This window comes from Ahaetulla prasina, chromosome 1 (assembly GCF_028640845.1).
Source record: "Ahaetulla prasina isolate Xishuangbanna chromosome 1, ASM2864084v1, whole genome shotgun sequence".
Taxonomy (NCBI): Eukaryota; Metazoa; Chordata; class Lepidosauria; order Squamata; family Colubridae; genus Ahaetulla; species Ahaetulla prasina.
The window spans coordinates 67,004,587-67,024,758 of NC_080539.1; the positions used below are offsets into that span (position 1 = coordinate 67,004,587).

A 20,172-nucleotide genomic window follows, 5' to 3' on the forward strand; every position below is an offset into this window, starting at 1 on the left:
ATCTATCTATCTATCTATCTATCTATCTATCATCTATCTATCTATCATCTGTCTCATTCTGATACACACACACATATTGATTTCTCAATTTATTTTCTATATGAAGCATCTGACTTGCACAATGAACAACTTTAAAAATATCTACAAATTATAAGCATTAAATATAAGCAAAAGAACAAACTCTAAAAGAGGTAACTCACAAAACCCAATTCTACTAAACATGAAAGATGCCATGCAACATTAGATACCTTTACCACTGATTCAATGAGTTATTCTTATAGTTTATGGGTAATTCACTCTCTTCCTATTGGGTTTCTCCTAATGTCTCAATTAAATTTTCTTAATTTTATCAGGCTGATGATGTCTATAAATATTAAGTGATGAACACTTAATATAAATATTAAGTGATCAAATGACTTACACAGAAGATACTTTCCATTGTATCTATTGGAATGGAAATAAGAAACACAGATATCTTTATTAAAAAATAAATATATTGATGATTTCTCTTTTCTAAAACAAGGTCAAGGGACTAGAGAAGAGGGTACAGCTGCTCAAAAGTAGCAGTTGAGTGGGGACACTACAGCATTACCACATGTACATATGTACCTCCTGCATATGTACATAAAGACACAAAAACTTATTACTTAAACAAAAAGAGCCTAAAGGGCCCGGGTACTTACGGGACTGCCTGCTGTTACCTTATGCCTCCCACTGACCCGTACGCTCACACAGAGAGGGTCTTCTCAGGGTGCCGTCCGCCAAGCAATGTCAGCTGGAGGCCCCCAGGGGAAGGGCCTTCTCTGTAGGAGCACCTACCCTCTGGAACGAACTTCCCCCTGGTTTGCGTCAACTACCTGACCTTCGGACCTTTTGCCGTGAATTGAAAACTTACTTGTTTATTCAAGCGGGACTGGCTTAACTTTTTAAATTTTTAAATTTTTGAATTCTAATAATTTTAACTGGGGTATTTATTTTTGGGGTCAAATTTGACGGTTTTAATTTTCGGCCAATTATATAATATGTTATTTTAACTGTTATTTTAAATTTGTATATTGCACTGTTTTAATCTCGCTGTACACCGCCCTGAGTCCTTCAGGAGAAGGGCGGTATAAAAATCTAAATAATAAATAAATAAATAAATAAATAAAGTTTGTGCAGAAAGAAGGAGCATACAAATACTGAACTAATAGCAAAATATAGGCTGATTTGCTTGGGACCCTGAACCATACTCACTCAAACAGAGGCTAGATTCCCATATAATGCTAAGCTGTGGCTTGCTTAAGCATGGTTTACTCAATAAAGTTCTGTGTTCACATCACATGCTAAGATAAAATGAAATATAAACAAAGTATACATTAAGAACTTAGTATGAGATTTTGGGACCAGCCAGAAAGCTCAAAGATTTTTTTTCAACTTCAATTGCTAATGCTACAGCAAAGCTAAACTGACAGTATAAATAAAAGAGCAAAAATAACTTTTCATTTATCTCAAATAGATAACAGAGGCAAAGAACTGGCCTTGCAGCTCCTTCCTTGCTCTCCTATCCCAGCAAAATTGCTGTTTAACTTGTTCTGTTTCCTGCTTAATTCCCTTTTTAAAGTTGTCTAAATTGGCTGCTTCCCATTCTAACTCTAAATTGTGTGAGTAGGCCTTAGCTACCATTCAATATATTTTCAATGAGCCACAATCTCAAAATCTTTTCCTAATTAGCCACCACCAGCATCTATGTAAAATCAGAATTACTGAACCTCCTCATTCTACATCTGATTTGCAGTTTATCTGCCTGTTCATTCTGCTTACAGCGATAATTTAAAATTCTCCACAATACTTTTATCTGTTGGTTATAACCATTGTGAATAATCTGCTTCAATCCAAAACTTGGCCACTGATCTCTTTTAACTTTAGACAGTCTCTTTCCTCTGACTGCCAAGTTGGTTTCTTCCCCAAAGGCATTCCTGCACTGAGTTGCCAACTCCAGGTTATATGGCACCCCTAGATCACATTACTTGATGGTGCCATTTCCCACCAAAGTGAAGATTTGTGTTTTTACAATGAACTAGAAGGAGAAACATTGGCATTGGTGTCCCAGTACTTGGCCTTAACCTAAAGCTGGCTCGGCCTTTGCATGCAGTGAATGGTCACTATTTGAACACAAATGTTAAAAGAAAAGGAATAATATCAGCAGAAACTACTAAAAATATTACTAACACAATATAAATTTAAATAAATAAAAAGATATTCATTTGATGGAATATAGAGCAGATATCAGGCAACTTTCTATAAGGAATGGGTTTTACAGATGAGAAAAAGCAACCTACATAATAGAAATTATTAGTTTAGCTACAGAATCAACAAACCAGTGACGGTCTACAGATTATTTTAAGGTACCAAGTACTTACATTTTAAAGTTTCTCCAGCATATGGAATATGCAACTTAAATCGATCACAGCTGGGTCCAAGAGTTAAAGATGTGCAGCTACAATTAAAAAAAAATACTAATCTGAGTTTTTATGAAAGTTATAGGTGCTACTCATATTGTAGTTACATAAAATTAGCTATACAAAGTACCATATATTAAGAACTTTAACTGTGTTTTTAAATGTTTCCTACTATTACATATGTTACTTGTTTTGGGGGATGAAAAGGTTCGGGTACAAGTTGGTAAGTTGTACAAAGCAAAATATAGTGATGAGCCCATATTTAAAAAACCCTATTTAAGCCAGTCCTGCAAAGGCACGACACGGTCCAAAGCGCCCACCACGGCCTGTTCCCAGGCCGCAACAAGCTCCTCGGCCGAGCCGTGGGCCAGATCACCAGGGAGCGGCCCAAGCTCCATCAGGAACCTCTCCGGGTCCATCAGTCGCCTGGGGCGGAACCAACGCATTGGTCCCGCCTCCCTGCGGTGTTGAGTGGCGGTCCGAAAGTCCAGACGAAGGAGAGAATGGTCTGACCATGACAAAGGTTCAATGACTAATTCTCGTACTTCCAGATCACTCAACCACTGTCCAGAGACAAAAATCAGATCCAGTGTGCTTCCCCCGACGTGGGTGGGGCCGTCAATTAATTGGTTCAGGTCCATGGCCATCATGGAGGCCATGAACTCCCGAGCCGCCGTTGATGACACACGTTGATGACAAGATGACAAGTTGAAATCCCCCATGACCATAAGCCTAGGGGTATCAACTGCCATCCCGGCTATCAACTTTTTTAAAGAAGTGTTGCTGGCTATTCCAGAGGATGCAGCTGTTTTAATACTTGAGGAAGTTCATTTATTTCACAACGCATCTCTTTAAAATGCTTCCCATAACCCCTCCATAAATTGCAAACAGACAAACTACTGCATACACTATATTTCTATTTTTACTTATTTCATGCTCCAGAATGCATATATTTTCATTTATTATTACATTTATCATCACCATTCTATTATTTCAGATTTTACAACAATAGCAACATACACTAGTTCAAATAAGTCTGATTACTTTGTAAAGTTTGTAGACAGGTTTGTTTTGTCTTTGAGCTTAAACTCACAAAATATTCAAGCAAACATTCTTGGAATTCTAAATATAGATTTGCTAAACATTATTCATTTTTTGTAAATAGTAATACCTTATTAATAAAACATTGGTGTTAGGCTTTCATTTTGATTTTTTTTAAATAAAATGTTTTAACTATTGACAACTTGAAACATAAAAGCCTCTCTCTTTTTGTAGCACCTATACTGAGACTGGCCCATGTAGCTTTTTGGAAACCATCTATAGATTGAGGAGCGACATGGAGATAGAACGGTTGAGTTACTGTATATGAAGAACATATTACTGTATATAGAATAGAATAGAATTTTTTATTGGCCAGGAGTGATTGGACACACAAGGAGTGTGCATATGCTCTCAGTGTATATAAAAGAAAAGATGTTATATTACTGTATATGAAGAACAGTGTATTGCCCAATGGGAGTATGAAACCTAAGGTTTTAGAGTTAATTATTCTACTAGTAACAAACTTAAAAATGTACTCGCATCAATTTTTCTACTTTTATACTATACAGAAGAAGCTCCAAGTTAGCCTTGATTAGCCTACTCTCTTCCACTGCTGACTAAAACTGCAATCCTACATTTTTCCCTTATTGAACAAAGAAAGTTCATTTTTATGAGACCATTCTGAGGATTCTGCTTTAAGAACTAAGAGGAAACACATAAAATTAATGCCACTGTCAGGGTTCCAAGTAACACCCTGACAGGAACAGTGTTGCAACAGAAGCTTCTGAGCATACCCTATATCTTGCTTAATGCTCTGCAGCCTCTGCATGTTTCCAGGCTACTAAATGATTCTGGAGATTTGGCAGGGAACAATTACGGTACATCACTTGAAACTTACAATGCACTATTAAATAGAAAATTTTACTTTTAGATTTTCTTCAACCAAATTATTTATATTGTGCACTCAAACTTATGAAGACATCAGATTTTAAATCAAATTTTCTTGCTTTAGGCCAGTAGTCACCAACTGGTGGTCCGTGGACCACTGGTGGTCCGCGAGAAAATTTTGGTGGTCCACAGAAAAATTATTTGCATTTTTTATATTGCACTAAATCAGGGATCCTCAAACTATGACCCCTGGGACAGATACATGCAATGAACATTTGTGTTGCTGCAGAGTGTCTCCCCCTTTGGGGTCTTTTTGTGTGGGTCAGAGGGGGACAGAATTTCTGACTTGGGGTCAGCTTTGGCCTCCTGGTGCAGGGCTTTGGGCAAAGGCTGAAGGGAAGCACCACTGGTGGCGAAGAGTCAGAGGGCCTTGTTCCAGTGGGACTGCATCATGGCCTGTAACTGGCTGACCATCTCAGCCTGCTGAGCCTCCAGGTGCCGGTACCTGGCCTTGCACTCCCACAGGTCTTCCCTCTGCTTAGAAAGCCTATGCTCATAGTCCTCAGTGAGGTGCTTCTACTGAGCTTCCTTCTCAGTCAGATCCAATTTGAACTGATCCAGCTATTTTGCCAACTCTTTCTCATGGCGGCTGCTTAGCTCCAACAACTGCTTCCTATTGGGTCCCTAAGGAGCCCGGGTGGGGAGGCGAGGAGTGGCTGGGAGGGGAGGGGTGAGTAGAGACTGCTGAGGCACTCCTCGACGTGGGTCACATCAAGTTGGCCATATCCACCCAGTCACATGACCACCTAGCCACGTCCACCCAGCCAGTCATTAGGTAGATCATATTAGTGGTCCGCAGGATTTAAAATTATGAATTTAGTGGTCCCTGAGGTCCAAAAGGTTGGAGACCCCTGCTTTAAGCTACATTTTGGTGAATCCTAACACCCTTCTAATAATAACAAATATTGCCTATTATTTCATTTTTTCTGTATAGTTTGACCATGTGACATATGGTAAATCCAAATTATTGTTAACATTTCTATTACTTGGTTGCAGGCCCAAATGTTTTTGTCTATTTCACACAGAAAAGCCATCAATCTTTGTTATGCCAAGGGGTTTTGTTGTTCAGGTAACTTTTCAGAGTCTGACAGTGATTTAGGCTGAGAGGAAGTGATTGATTCATGGTGGTCCATGTGTCTAAAGAAGAACTAGAACTTCAGTTTCTCCAATCCTAGCCAAGCACTTTAACCATTATGCCACACTAGGTGTCTATATGAATCCAAGGAGACTTTTGAATGTAAAAAAATGTTTCAGGTTTTGCAAGTATAATATTTCCTTTTTGTCTACTGCTCAAAATCAAATGCAAAAGGATGTATCTGATACTATAATAAAAGAGACATTCAATAACAGCAATCTTAAAAGCAATGCTAAGTATTTTTCAAGGCTGTTAAAGTCTGCTTTCTAAAATATTTTACTATTCTAAAGTGAAAGCTGACAGCATACGCAATTGCATTTCACCCAATTATTTTGGTTTGAGGAAGCTTCACAGGAGATTTGAAAAATGGTTATTATCTGAACTATAAAAGACACACCTCAGAAAAATTACCCAAATACCGGCAAGGAGCTACAAAAAGTTCCAAGAATGAGAAAAAATATTAATAATGAGGTAATTTTAGCATTCGTATGCCAAGAAGAAATATGTGACATATATTATCTGTGCTTTTCCAGGTTATATACAGCACATAAAAAACTGTCTCTTGAATGTTTTTGTTATGCTAGCATCTGAAGAAGAATTATCTGCTTTTATTTACCACAAAAAGAGTAAGGGTTTTCCAGGACAAAGTTCCCTGACAGGAGTCTATCAATATTATTTACGAGTTTTCAGTTCATTTCCAAGACAATTCAAACAGGAGTCTCTGTACTTTTAAAATCCTAAGCAGTATAGATGTTTAAAGAATGACTTTTACCTGTAAAGATTTTCCAGAATAGATCTTGTTCAGTACCCCAATGCAGTTGGAAAGCATTCTGGGTCATTATCTGTAAAATAATTCTTTCCGTAATGGAACCTAGAGTTAAAAGGTATGCAGGTTCCTTCTCTGCTCATTTTTAGAAATTCTGTCTATATGTTAGTATTGAGATCTTTATTTTTCCTGGATATTAATCTACTTTCTGGATTTACTGTAATACTTTTAACCTATGTTCTTTCTATGAATGTATCAAATCGACCCTATATTGTGTTCCTTATTTACCCATGAGCCTTAGCAGCCAATTTGGCTGCCCATCTTTGATATAATAAGCAAATTGTAAGTTTCTCAGCTCCTTCTTGTATTATAAGAACTAAAGCTATGAATGTGCTTATTGTATTATGAGAACATTGGCTTTTTTTGCCTAGAGCATAAAAATGACAGTTATCAGATCATACAAGACACAAAGTATTGACAAAATATTATTCATAGCATTTGTTTCACAGCAATGACATAGTTATTTTTAGTTTTACCTCTAGTTTTTCAGTGGAAGCAATTACAACCATTCATTTAGTGACTGTTCAAAATTACAACAGTACTGAAAAAACTGACCTACGACTAATCTCATGACCATCATAGAATCCCCAGTCATGTGAACAAAAACTGGCATCTATTTATGATGGTTACAGTATTCCAGGGTTATGTGATTGGCATTTGTGACCTTCCTTCAATAAGCAAAGTCAACAGAGAAGTCTGGATTCACTTAACGACTGCGTGATTCATTTAATTGATTTATTCTTTTAACAACCAAGGCAAAAAGGGATAAAATTGGGCACAACTCATTCGGTAGGTATGCTACCGAATACCTCTCACTGACCCGTGCGCTCTCACAGAGAGGGACTCCTCAGGGTGCCGTCAGCTAGGCAGTGTCGTCTGGCGACACCCAGGGGAAGGGCCTTCTCTGTGGGGGCTCCCACCCTCTGGAACGAACTCCCCCCAGGACTTCGTCAACTTCCGGACCTCCGAACCTTCCGTCGCGAGCTTAAAACACATTTATTCATCTGCGCAGGACTGGATTAGATTTTAAATTTATATTGGTTTTAAAGGGGTTTTATTATTTATACTGTTTTTTAATAATTCGGCTTTTAGAATAAGTTTTTTAATTGTTATTTTAGTCTGTATTTATATATATGTTTTTACTTGCCTGTGAACCGCCCTGAGTCCCTTGGGAGATAGGGCAGTATATAAATGTGATTAATAAATAAATAATAAATAAATAACTCACTTAACAACTGTCGTGCTTAACAATAGAAATTCTGGTCTCAATTTTGGTCATATATCAAGGACTACTTGTATTACAATACAGTTTATGGACAGTCCATCTATCACCAATCATGTGAACCAAGTTACAACTACTATTCTATTTAGGTTTCAAGTTTTATTCAGGTGGGAAAACACTGTTAATGGACTACTGGAAACTGCCACATATCAAATCAGACTATTCATTGTGAAGATTGACTGAAAACTGCTCTTTACGGTTACACAATGGGGTCTTTCCCAATTCTATTGAAAGAATCAAGAGACAAAATGTGGCACACCTTTGCAGGAACAGCAACATAAGATATTCAGCACAAAGGGGAAGACCTGCTTTTACTTGTTCCATATACCACTCCACTCACCTTTGAGCATTTTTTGGTCAAAGCAAAATATTTGAGCTTTGTAGATTTTCTGGAAAAAATCTTAACCATGAGCCAAAACAATAATACCACCAACACTTGTCTTTTCTATTTTGGATGAAAAAAGGCATATTTGAAATGTTCAGTTCTAGTGACCAGATGAGCCTTTAATCAATAACACCCAACAATTTAGTTTCTTCTCCTTTGTAGAACCAACTAAAGGAAGACAGCAGAAGCCATAGCTGAAAGGTGCTGTACTTATTTACGAAGAAATATTCATCACATGTTCCTTTTTACCATTCTCTCAAGCCCTGGACCGTATAAATCTGCAAACTTTACACAAGCTATACAATTTAGGAGATGATAGCTATTATTGCACAGCCATTAGTACAATTATATCTTTAAACAGGAACACCTCACAATGGAAACTCTTCCAAACTTTTTTGAGAAATGCTATTAACCATGCTCAACAAACTCTATCTAAGAAGAATAATTTTACTTCTCACTTAATTAAAACATCAAGATTGTGTATTAATTGTGAGCATCTAAGAATTTAATCTCAGTTTTGGAACTCAGTCCCATCATTTTATGTGCCTGGTATGACCTTGGTTGGATAATTTCCATTTTGCTCTAGCTATATGCCAAAGCAAGCATGAGGCTTTATTCATCTATCAATTCGTACTCAAATAACACATATGCAAAACTATGCTAATCACAGACTAAGAATGCAATTTGAGTTAAGTAACATATGACATTTGGAATATGACCAAATCAGAGCATCTGCAGAGGTCTATACAAATCAGTTTTAACATGATATATAGAATAAGGCAATGGATCAGCACTAGTGAGATCAAATGCAAGCTTCCCTTCAGCTATGGAAGTTCATTGGGTGGGTAACTTTCAGCTTTTCATTGTCGCTCAACCCAACATACTTCACAAGGTTATTGCTGTGCAGAAAAATGAGGAAATGGTTTCATGTGTACACCAGCAGGAGCTCAAACAGGTAGTCAGGTAGGTGGACCACCAGATTAATCTTTGAGAAAGTATTAACCCAATATTAAAACAACTAGTCACCTAAAATAATTCCTACTTTATTCTAGTGAGAAAGTAGAACATGATACCAAGACAATATGCTCAACATTTTAGGCTTACTTGTGAAAAATAAAATACTTGGAATGACTGATGAAAATTAATTTCACTCTTAAGTGTTCTGCACAAACCAGGAAATCTTTGCAAATATGAAAAATAGATCAGAAAGAACTTTTTTTTCAAACAAATGAAAAACATTAAAAGTGCTTAAAGATATTTGAAACCCAGCCGTCAGAATAACATCACAAGGTCATAATTTGAATTTATTACAAGATAGCTTACCCAGATTTCAGATCAGTAATCCTTAAACAGTTAGTTGCATCCAATCCCACTTTTCCATTTCTGACCACATTGGAGATCAAAGGAGAAAGCGATGGAGAAATTCTGTTTAAGGCAACTTCAGGAGACATATTATTTGTAAGTTATATTCAACTCTGTAAAGAAAATAAGAAAAAATAAAACAAAGCAATTCCATTTCTATATATCTTTACATTTTAAGACTTTGAAAGACCTCATAAATAGACAAAGGTGAAAAAAGGATAAAGGCAAAAAACCTAAAGAATAAAAAATCAGAGAATTTATGGAAGACTGCAGTAAAAAATAGAAGCAAAGCCATTTAGAAAGATAAAAATGATATTTGGACAAGCATTCACTTAAATATACCCTACATGGTCTCTTTTAAAATACACACACACATGGTTCAACTATGAGCACAATCTGCTATTAGCTTAATAAACCTCCCAGGCTTATTGCTTGCCAAGAGGATCAAATGTTTGGTAGACAAAATATATGGATGGTTCAGGATTTTGCAAGTTGTTCAGGCCATAAAAATGTGTTCAATAAAGTAAATAAAATTTCAACACTAAACTTTAAACAGTATTCTTCAAATTTATCTTAGAGTGAACTTAATCACCAGCACATTTAGAATGGCTTGATTTTGCCCATTTTTCAACTTGGCAAGAGAAAGCTTAAATAATGAAAGTCATATTGTTTTTGGTGTGGGTTACACTGCATTTATTCTAATTATTCAAATAAAAATACAAAAAAATGGGATAAAATAAACAGCAAATTTATCACGTTTTTTTCCTTTTATAAAATTGTTATATATAGCCTATATGAAACATTATAGGCAGCTCATTAATTATATGCTTATGAATAAAAAGTTCAGGGAAGACATGTCAAATAGATAGTTGTTGGCAGTCATTTATTGAACATTTTACATCCCACCATTTAAAACAGACACCCACTATGTTAAATTATTTTCATGTGACTTCCAGGACCCAATGTCTTTGAATATACCTTTAATTTAAAAAAAACCCTTTAATCTACAGACAGGTAGACTGCGACCTATGACCGTAATTGAGTTACAAAGTTACAATTGTAAGTTGTGCTGATGTTTAAGTGGGTCACCACATGACCGTAATTTTATGAACTTTTTACAGTGATTGTTAAGTGAACCCAATGTACCTAATGGGAGGGATTTTGCCGAGAATTTAAAGTAAACTCTGGTTTCTGGCAAAAAAAAAAAAAGGTCATAAGTCAGTAACGTGACCATGGTGTACTCCAAATAGCCATAATGTGAACTGGTTGTCAAATGCCCAAAATACGATTGTGACTTTGAGAAGTGGTTGTCAGAACTTAGAAACTGGGTCATAAGTAGCTCTTGGAAGATCCATTGGAACTTTGAATGTTTTCTGAGTGATAGATTGTAAGTTAAGGAGTACCTGTACTGCTAAAGTTGACTCAAGCATCATTAAGGATTCCTTTTTAATACTGATGTGTAAATAAGTTATTAAACTTGGAATACCAAGTTTACCCATTAGCTTTGTGTTTTGTATTTTCTTCCCAGAATGTTCACAGCTGTATGAAATCTAATAAAGACAATGCAGGACTGTGGCTTTTTCTATTCCATCCCCACTACGTCACCCTTTAGAAGTGCCCCAAAAGAATCTTAACAATCCAGGAAAGATTTAGAAGTTGGACCATAAGCTGAATAAAGGATATTTTACTAAAGGGAAGAACCAATATCCAACCATGTCTCTTCCATCAGAGAATAGATTTCACACTTAAGTAAAACTATTGCACAAAAAAACATACGTCTCAAGTATTCCAAAGCCAATAAGCAACCTAATACTAAAAATGAAGACTGAATGCATACAGGCGGGGGATTACAACTGAGGCCTCTTAAAATGGAAATCCAGATTCAAATCCATCCACAACCATAAAAGTTCCCCCGCAGGGTATTTCTTTAATTAAATGATTAATTTAATTTAATTAATAAAAATCTGTTTAGATGCAAGACAATATAAAAATACAGTTAAAATGACGATAACTTACAAAATTGATCCAAAGACAATAAGCAGCCTATAGTAAAAACTGGAGAGCAATTGGACTAGATTCTAGAAGGTTCTACCGAACCTTCAGCCATGGAAGCTCACTGGCCAACTTTGGGCCAATTGTAATATTTCAGCCACACTTGGTTCACAGGGCTGCTGTTATGGAGAACACTATGTATGTTCTTGTACGAAGGGAAAGATATATAGCTAATAAATTAGCTAATTATCCAGATGATATGCAGTCTTTCCTAAAAGATCCTCTGGAAGTGGCTAGTTTTCATTACTTTCATTACTTTCTAAAAGGCTATTACTGAGGGGGCATCTAGAGCCTCTTCCACAATATAGGTGCCTTTTGATGGTGCCTTCCCCATCATCTTGCAACTGGGGTATCATGAACAAAATTTCCTGGAAGATTTTTCTTGAAGGGCAAAAACTCTGGTTGGATTAGATGATCCTGTAAATTCAGGAGCATTCTTCAGCCCAAGCAACTTCACAGAGCTGTAGTTCTGGGAGAGAAAAAAGGGGGTAGAGTGAAATTTGTCGATTCAAACATCTAAAGGAAAAAGTATGTAGGAAAAGTATAATATATGATCATGTGCCATCAAGTTGTCTTTGATTCCTAGTGGCCTCACTCTCCATGATGAATGACATATCAAAGAAGCAGCAGCCTGGCTCCCAAATTTATCTGTTAATAACTGACCATCCGTTTACACCTTTTTGCCTGTAGCAAATACGAAAGATACCAGGCTCAACCTTAATAAACATCTGCAAAGTGTTAGGTTTTGGGTTTGATGAGTTTCGCCAATGGTAATGGAGCAATCATTCCGAGCACTACTCAACAAAAGACAAGAGCCATAAATATCAATGCTTGGAAGAGAAGGTGGGGGGAAGCTGTATGCACCCGATTTACTAAAAAAAAAGCGGGGGGGGGAGTTTATGCAAGAATGAAAGCTCCTATTTCCACCGCAGGAACTCCTACACTTAACGCTGAGTCCCACAGCAAGGAAGATCGGGCACAGGAAAGAGCAGGTGACACAGAGACACCCAGCCCGCCTTGAACCGGGCTCGGCTTCCTCCGGCCGCCCTCAACCACCACCGAGCCTTAAGGGACACCTGCAGAACGATCAGTAGAAGCGCTTACAAACCCCGAAACTGCGCCGGCCGCTCGCCTCTCCCTCGCGCCTCGGGCGCCTGCGCGGATCCGCCCACCTGAAAAGCCTGGCACGCTACAGGACGTTACGTGCGCGCCGCGAGCCGCCTGCAGACACTCGCGCCCCTTTGCCCGGCCCCTCCTCGAAAACCGGAGGAGGGGAAAGGAAAGGGGGCCTTCCCTAACGGGTATAGGTGGTCTTGCGCGCGCCTGACTGAATACGGTTTTTATAAACGGCGAGGGGGCGATGGTGCGGCCAGATTTTGCAGCAACCATCGGTCTCGTCCGTAGGCGCGAGTTAGCGTGAAAACGTGGTAAAAAAAAAAGGTGACCAGGCGTTTTAAAGGGGTAGCCTAGTAGAAGGACCCCGCAGGTAAAGCGGGCTGGTAAAGGGATAATAGGCGGATGATGTTGAGAGCGGCTGGAGGAGAGGCAGGTTAAAGGTCACGTGGTGGAGAGGAAAAAAAAGTTTCTTGTAGTGGCTCCTTACTCCGTTCTCAGCATGGTAGTTGCAGAAATCGTCGTGGTTGGATCCTGTATGACAGATCTAGTGAGGTTAGTATTGCACGTGAGGCCCTGCTTTTCTCCCCTATCTCTGCAAAAACTGGTCCAAGCAAATAAATCAGAGTCTTCCATTTACATGGAAAGAAAAGGTTTGGATCCACAGGTCCTCAAACTCTTCAGTTCACCAACCTCTTCGTGAAGTTTCAGATCGTTTATTCACCCTCCAAACATGCATTATATGAAACCAATAAATATTAATTTAACTACTAGCACTAATGAATTAATAATAACGCTCTTGGGGTTCCTATCACTTCTTGGAGTTCAGTATAGACCACTTCGGGAAAAACCTAGATCAGACCAATGCTAATCATTTGAATTATTATTACCCAAAAAAGAACCCAATATGAAACAGTCAGAATAGTTTCAAGCCACATTTGAGTTAAAGGAGTTTTTGCTGTATAAATAAAACAACTTGATCCTTTAAGTATGATTATTTGCTTCCAATTTTCAAACCTAATTTGTTGTATTTTTGCCCAATGTAAACAGATTTCTATATGAAGGCTGATCAGAAATTATCAGATCTATTGATTGTGAGCATGGTTTTTTTTTTATGATGCTATTGTGCCATGATAAAGTGGAACAGGAAAATCAATACTGGCTAGAAAGTAGAACTGTTCATTGGATATCTTTGTTTCCATCCATGGCCTCACAAACTGTTGCAATCATTAAATATTTAAAATACTCTTTATGTTAAAAACAGTATCATCTGTAGGATAAGAAAGAAAAATCTAAATGCGTACGGTGTGAACATGAAGAGATGCAAGAACCTGTTGTAAGACTAAAATACCAATGTAAACAGTAACATATTGCAAACTATTATGCACTACTGTTTAAGAAATCCATGAAGAAACATACATCAAAAACTTATCTAAACATCTCTTGTGCAAATCAACTTTTTAATTCAGTCCTAGATTTTCAGATCAGAAATTTTCATCTCTTTACACAAAGTATAGAATCAAATGAGTATGTTTACGACTTTATTAAAAATAATATTCATTTATTTTGGGGAGATTTATTTCTAAAAATGCTTGAGATATACAGTACAATTTGCTCTTTAAAGTTGTTGAAAGTTTGGGATAAATGTATATAAAATTTGATTCTTTACTTCCCCTCTCTTATATCCCATTGAATCAGGAAAAACTTGCCTGAATTTCCTTAAGGATTTAAGGAATGTTTTATTTTTATTATATATTATTGAATATCAGATTAACACTCAGAAAGACTTACTGTGCAACAGATTAACTCAGTAAGTAAACACAGCCCATGATTCCAGCTTGACTTTATTCCAAAATTTGTACATTCAGCAGAAATGCTAGCATTGCAAGTCTTAAAGCACTTTGACAAATTCATTCAAATTTCTTATGAGTCTTTGGTGCTCTCTCAACTTAATTGTTTGATTGCAGACATTTCATTACTGGACAAGGTAATAACATCAGTGCTATGGAGTGTGAGGTTTACTCTCTGTTTCTATATAGTAATTTGCCCAGTCAGTGTTAGTGGGGATGTGGTTTTCTCCTTGATAGTTTCTGGATAAGGGCATTCTTCTCTGCTTGATTGTTTGTCTGGTGCTAATCTCTGCTCAATCTATATGTTGGCTGCTGTGTTCTAGTCTTTTTGTTTCTTTCTTAGCTTTGTTTTGTCCCTTTTGAATGTTGTGTAAATGTGATTTATTTCTGTAGGTCTACTGATTGCTGAAGGGCATATTCCAGGAATTCCCTAGCATTTTGGATTTAGCTTAATCTAAGATGCTCACAGTTTCCCGCTTGAAATTATGGTTGAATCTGTCCATGTGATTAAGTAATTGTGATTAAGGAGTTTTCATCATGTCTTAGTTCAACTCCTAGTTGATGTCCATAGATGTGCTGTGATAGTCTTCTGCCTGACTGTCCTACACAGTGGATATTTTTGCCCTCACACTGCATGTTGCAGATAACGCTTTTTTTTTCTTTTTGGCTACTGGTTTTTTTATTTACTTAAGATGCTTTGCAAGGCTTTCGTTGATTTGTGTGCTATGATGATATTGTGTAGTTTTAATAGCCTGTAATAGTTTTCTACAAATCAGTATTTCTGATTTGTAGCAGTGTTATTTTCATAGCTTGATTTGGTTGTGCTCCAGTGGGTTAAGGGGTTAGTCAGTTTTTGATGAAGCATGAATATCCATTTTGTTGGAAGATGTGGTTTATTTACATTTATTTTTTAGAAAATATATACGACTGTCCAATTTGCACTCAGTGACTCCAGGCGGTTTACAAAGATAAAACCTGATACAAAAACCAATAAATCTTCATTCCCACACCAACAACTATCAGACCAACCACTTTTTGGGCTCCCTCTAGTCTGAGGTCCCAGACCCATTGGCAAAATCACGTCTTCAGTGCGTGACTGCTAAAGTGTGTCAAATTGGGGGCCAATCTTATGTCTGCAGGGATGATGTTCCCTGTGAGGGAGTCACGATGGAGAAGATCCTTCTTCTTGGTCCCACTATATGGACAACTTTAGGAGAGGAGACTCTTAACTTTGTATGGCTGCCTGCTCTGATGGGTCACGTAGATCTCATTGGGAAAACAAGGTCCTTCGCATAACCTTTTTCTGGTTCTTTAGGTTGTTACAGTGCATTTGTGCTTGTCTGAATAATTTTTGTATTAAGTTTTTTTTAAAATTTTATTTTATAGTATATAAAAATTCCAACTTCAATTGAACAGTTTGTTGTCTGGGTACAAATCATTTTAGGAAGTAATATTCAAAATGTTTACAGCAATATTTATCGCATTTATATCAATATATATTAATACCAATAATAGTCATACTATTTGTTTAACCAATTTAACACATCTTCCTTGTATCGCTGATCCTTTCATATATTTCCCTGTTTCTTCTGTTTTTGTCAGCTAGGCATTGAATAATGTTCTTAAATAGCTTTTATGGGAGGTTAGGTTGTTACTTTAATAATGGAACACTTGGTTAGTGTGGTTTGTTTTTCAGTAGGTTTGCATTTTTAATTTGCCATTGTTTCCTTTGCTGATGAGGATATCCAGGAAGAATATTGTTGCTATTCAGGAAGGACAGAGTCTTCTTGTTTTTTCCTCTTGTGAATTTTATTACTTTGAAGATGTTGTTTTATGTACCTTCTTTAATTCTTTTTTATTATGACAAAGGTGTCATCTAGATACCTGATCCACACTTTTGGTTGCATGTTTGGAAGTGCTATAGTTTCTAGATGCTCTATTACAGTTTCTGCTATGAGTCTTGAGAGCGGTGAACCCAAAGAGACCTCAAATCTCTATATATTGCTCACCACCATTTAGGAGCAGAATGAACAAAAATCTATAAACACAATACCAATATAGTTTCATGGGAAGGTGTATGAATCCCATGCAGTATATTCTGTTTATATTTATAGTAAGTTGATAATTAGCAGAAGAATTAATATTAAAAACACTTACCTGAGCCTAGAAAAGAAAAAACATCAGCTCAGCAAATTTTCTCCTTATGGCTAGAATCATAATAATTGTGATGCATAATGCAAGTCCCTTATATCACCAAAACATTGATTTCATTGGGGGTTATTTTCTGATTTATAAATGCAAGATCATCTGACATTTACATTCCGATTCATTTTTGAGTAAATGTGGTCAATAATTACCACAAATATCCCTTCCTTCCTTCCTTCCTTCCTTCCTTCCTTCCTTCTGTCTCTCCTTCTCTCTCTCTCTCTCTCTCTCTCATGCGCACACAGTTTCCTGCTGAGACAACAGATTTTCTTCATCTTCTATTGACTCTTCTATTGAGCTTTGGATCTAATTTAGCTGACAGTTATGTAAATCTCTTGAGCTCACTATTGTAAATTAGTAGATAGACCTAGTTATATTACTATTTGTTAACTTTCATCAATCATTCAGCCTGCCTAAAAAAATAAACCAGGTCGTCTGAACCCAGCAGAATATTCAATAGGTTCCCCCTGTAGGTCCTCCCTGTCTCTTCCAATTTCTTGTCAAATTTGATTTGAGCAAGCAGATACTTTGTTGCTTGATTTGTTTCCCTCTATGACATTTTTTAAAAAATTGTCTAAAAATTTTAGATGCCTCTAAAAATTGTTTAAAATATTCTTCCTTTGGCCTAATCTCTGTTTCAATTCCTCTCATGGATTTCAAAGAAATCTAATTTCTAAGTTTGTATCTCTTAAAATTTGAAAAGTGCTTTAACATTGATAGGGAGAAAAGAACCTTTTTAACTGCATGTACTTTATCTCTGCTTATATTCCTCCACACCCCATGATCAGTGTAGACTTTTCCTTCCCTTTGTCTCAGAATGGAGTGCCATATTTCATGTTGTTTCACATGCCTAAAGCCACCTTCCAGCACCTGATCATCATTCAGACTTAAAACACATTAGTAAATGTTCCATAAAGCATTGAATTACTGTTTTCTTGATTATTAATTAACTCATAGTTAAGTGTTTTTGCCAATTATACAAGAAATATGTTGTACAGAATTCTGTGCAGGCTTTTTTCTTGAACTCAATGTGTGTGAACGATACTTCAAAATATAGTTGATTTTAGTTCTAGTCCATGGTTTTTAAAAGCTTATAATTACAAGTCGTTTGATGTACTAACTTGGCATATTTAGTATATTTTTCTCAGTTATGAAAATGTTGAGCATCCTGTATTGTTGAAATTATTATGCAAGATACTGAGATCTGTTTCTGAATCTTGAAGGTCAGTTTATTTTTTTCTTTTCCTCTTGAGTTTGATTACAGTGGAAAATTTGGAAGAAATTTCCTATCATATTTGCTGCACAATGCTTCTGCCTTGCAGGCATCTGTGCTAATGTATGTCTACCCTGGATTCAATTTACATCCAAATGCAGAATGGGCACCTGACTAGTGAAAGGTGTTAAAATAGAATTTTTGTTTGTACAATGGAAAAGCCACTAGGTTGTTCAGTTCCAGAATGCAGTTAAGTGCTATCCCTGAATTTTTTTCAGCACCTCACCCTTTTATTTAATCAACTATAGAATACATAGCTGTAAAATATATGTAATTACCATAGAATATTAATTTTTATACTCCTTGGAATTTATATAAAAATCTAGAAATATATTTATAAACAGAACAACTAGGATTAGGAGATTGTTAATAAAACAACATTAAAAAGGAATAGTACACCTGTGCAGTATTTTGAAACTCAGCATTTACCCCAGTAAAATAGGTATTTTTTAAGCTTGGGTTAGAGCATGTTAAATATGTGTGTATACATACAAGTTGTCATGTATGTATGTACAGAGAATCATCACTTTTTTAATTTTGCATTATTTGTCATTTAAATTACATTGCTATCACATTTTTTTTTAAGGAGCAAAAAGAAACATGCTTGGTTCTCCATTCTCTCTCCAGTTAGCTTAATCCTAACTCTAAGATGATATTGAGAGCTTCATGAATAAATAGGAATTTAAAACTGAATCTTCCAGTTTTAATCTGATATTAAGCACTTATTCCATATTGGTTCTATGATTATTTAACCTTAGCATATTGAGTTCAAGAGCCATCCACAGAGGGTTGACAATACCAAAACAGTGGGCATGAATTAGTGATTAAGCCCTGCCCCTTTTTACACGTGTGTGATTCACATTAGAAAAGGGCAGGATTATGATCACCCACTATTTTGAGGTTCTTGATCCCCCCCTCCCGCCAGTTGTGTGGAAAGACACAATATATATTTGCGGTATGAAAGAATTATGAACATACAACATTGATCAAATAAAGAATAATGATGAAAGTGAGTTGAGATGTAGGCTGATGACGCTGGAGTAGCAACAGTTGTTGGCCCATTTTAAAAAGCTGAGAGGAAATTTTGAGTTTAAATAAAAGTTGCAACTAAAATGAGAGTGGGAAAAGACAAATTGACATTTAAAGGAGCCTTTCTTGTCCCACAATGACCCCCAGATTGGTATGAATTTCTGATGTGTGTATGTCTGCATGTAGAGTATGTGTGTTTAGGTAAGTTGTTATAAATGTTTATTATAGCTGAAGATTGATTTATCCCAGCTGTCATTTGCATGCTACACAGTCTCTCTATTTTCCAGAGAGGTGAGGTGGTTATTTGTAGTATTAGCTATTTCCATGGCAGTTGACTGTGATGCCATCAGTGGAAGACTAAAATGTTCCGTTGGACATGGGTAATTAAAAATCAGGAGATAAGACTTACATTTTACCAAACTCCTTGGCATTATAGCCTACATGAAGCTAAGAAACGATTGCTGAATTCTTAAGGGACTCAGTATGGGTAAGAGAATAAATGTGTTTGTGTTGTTTGATCCAAACAAGAAAATGATTACATTTAAAAAAAAAAAATTAGCCACTTGAAATGGCTTTCTGTATTGTGATGGAAAGAACAAATATAAGTTCCAGAATAATAACTATTGTTAGGCACCGAATTTCCTAGAGGTTTTTTTTCCCCTATTGCTGTACAACAATTCAGAGCACTACAATTTGCCTGTCAGCGCTGATTTTCCCCACGCATTTAAAAGAATCTAAAATTCTTTAGATTGGCCGCCTCTGATGGCTCAACGGACTAAGTCTGTCTCTTATTAACATAGTTGCTTGCAATTACTGCAAGTTCAAGTCCCACCAGGCCCAAGGTTGACTCAGCCTTCCATCCTTTATAAGGTAGGTAAAATGAGGACCCAGATTGTTGGGGGCAATTAAGTTGACTTTGTATATAATATACAAATGGATGAAGACTATTGCTTAACACATTGTAAGCCGCCCTGAGTCTTCGGAGAAGGGTGGGATATAAATTCAAATTTAAAAAAATCAAAAATTATCTTTTGGTGAGGTTTTCTCTCAAAAATGTTTGCAAAGACTTGTGATTTTAGTAGTCTTTTAGAAGTTTTTAGAAGTCTTCTTACTAATTATTGATAAACTTTTGGCAATAAAATCAGAAAGCCTTGTTCTATTCAAAGTAATGCTGGATTAACCAGCTCATGAGCAACAGAAACCTCCAGCCAATCATGGTGATTTTCAGAA

The 20,172-nt window shown here is 36.6% G+C and overlaps 2 protein-coding genes across 4 annotated transcripts in view; one reads left to right on the forward strand and one right to left on the reverse strand.

Annotated features, from left to right (window-relative positions):
• The window catches only part of BABAM2 (BRISC and BRCA1 A complex member 2), a 158,340-nt gene extending 145,618 nt beyond the window's left edge, over nt 1-12,722 (reverse strand). The window contains exons 1-4 of one of the 3 annotated variants that reach the window (XM_058163068.1): nt 12,581-12,652; nt 11,437-11,941; nt 9,382-9,533; nt 2,403-2,479 (exon numbers count right to left, since the gene is read on the reverse strand). In XM_058163068.1, coding sequence (XP_058019051.1) covers nt 2,403-2,479; nt 9,382-9,509 — 205 coding nt within the window. In that variant the 5' untranslated portion in view covers nt 9,510-9,533; nt 11,437-11,941; nt 12,581-12,652. Of the gene's footprint in view, nt 1-2,402; nt 2,480-9,381; nt 9,534-11,436; nt 11,942-12,576 lie in introns of all 3 variants that reach the window. The other 2 variants (XM_058163149.1, XM_058162984.1) reach the window with 2 other exon arrangements.
• Nucleotides 12,723-12,845: 123 nt separating this feature from the next.
• RBKS (ribokinase) overlaps nt 12,846-20,172 on the forward strand; it is a 51,357-nt gene continuing 44,030 nt past the window's right edge. Inside the window, exon 1 of the mRNA XM_058163275.1 lies at nt 12,846-13,140. Within this exon, the coding sequence (XP_058019258.1) occupies nt 13,088-13,140 (53 nt within the window). The 5' untranslated portion in view covers nt 12,846-13,087. The remainder of the gene's footprint in view (nt 13,141-20,172) is intronic.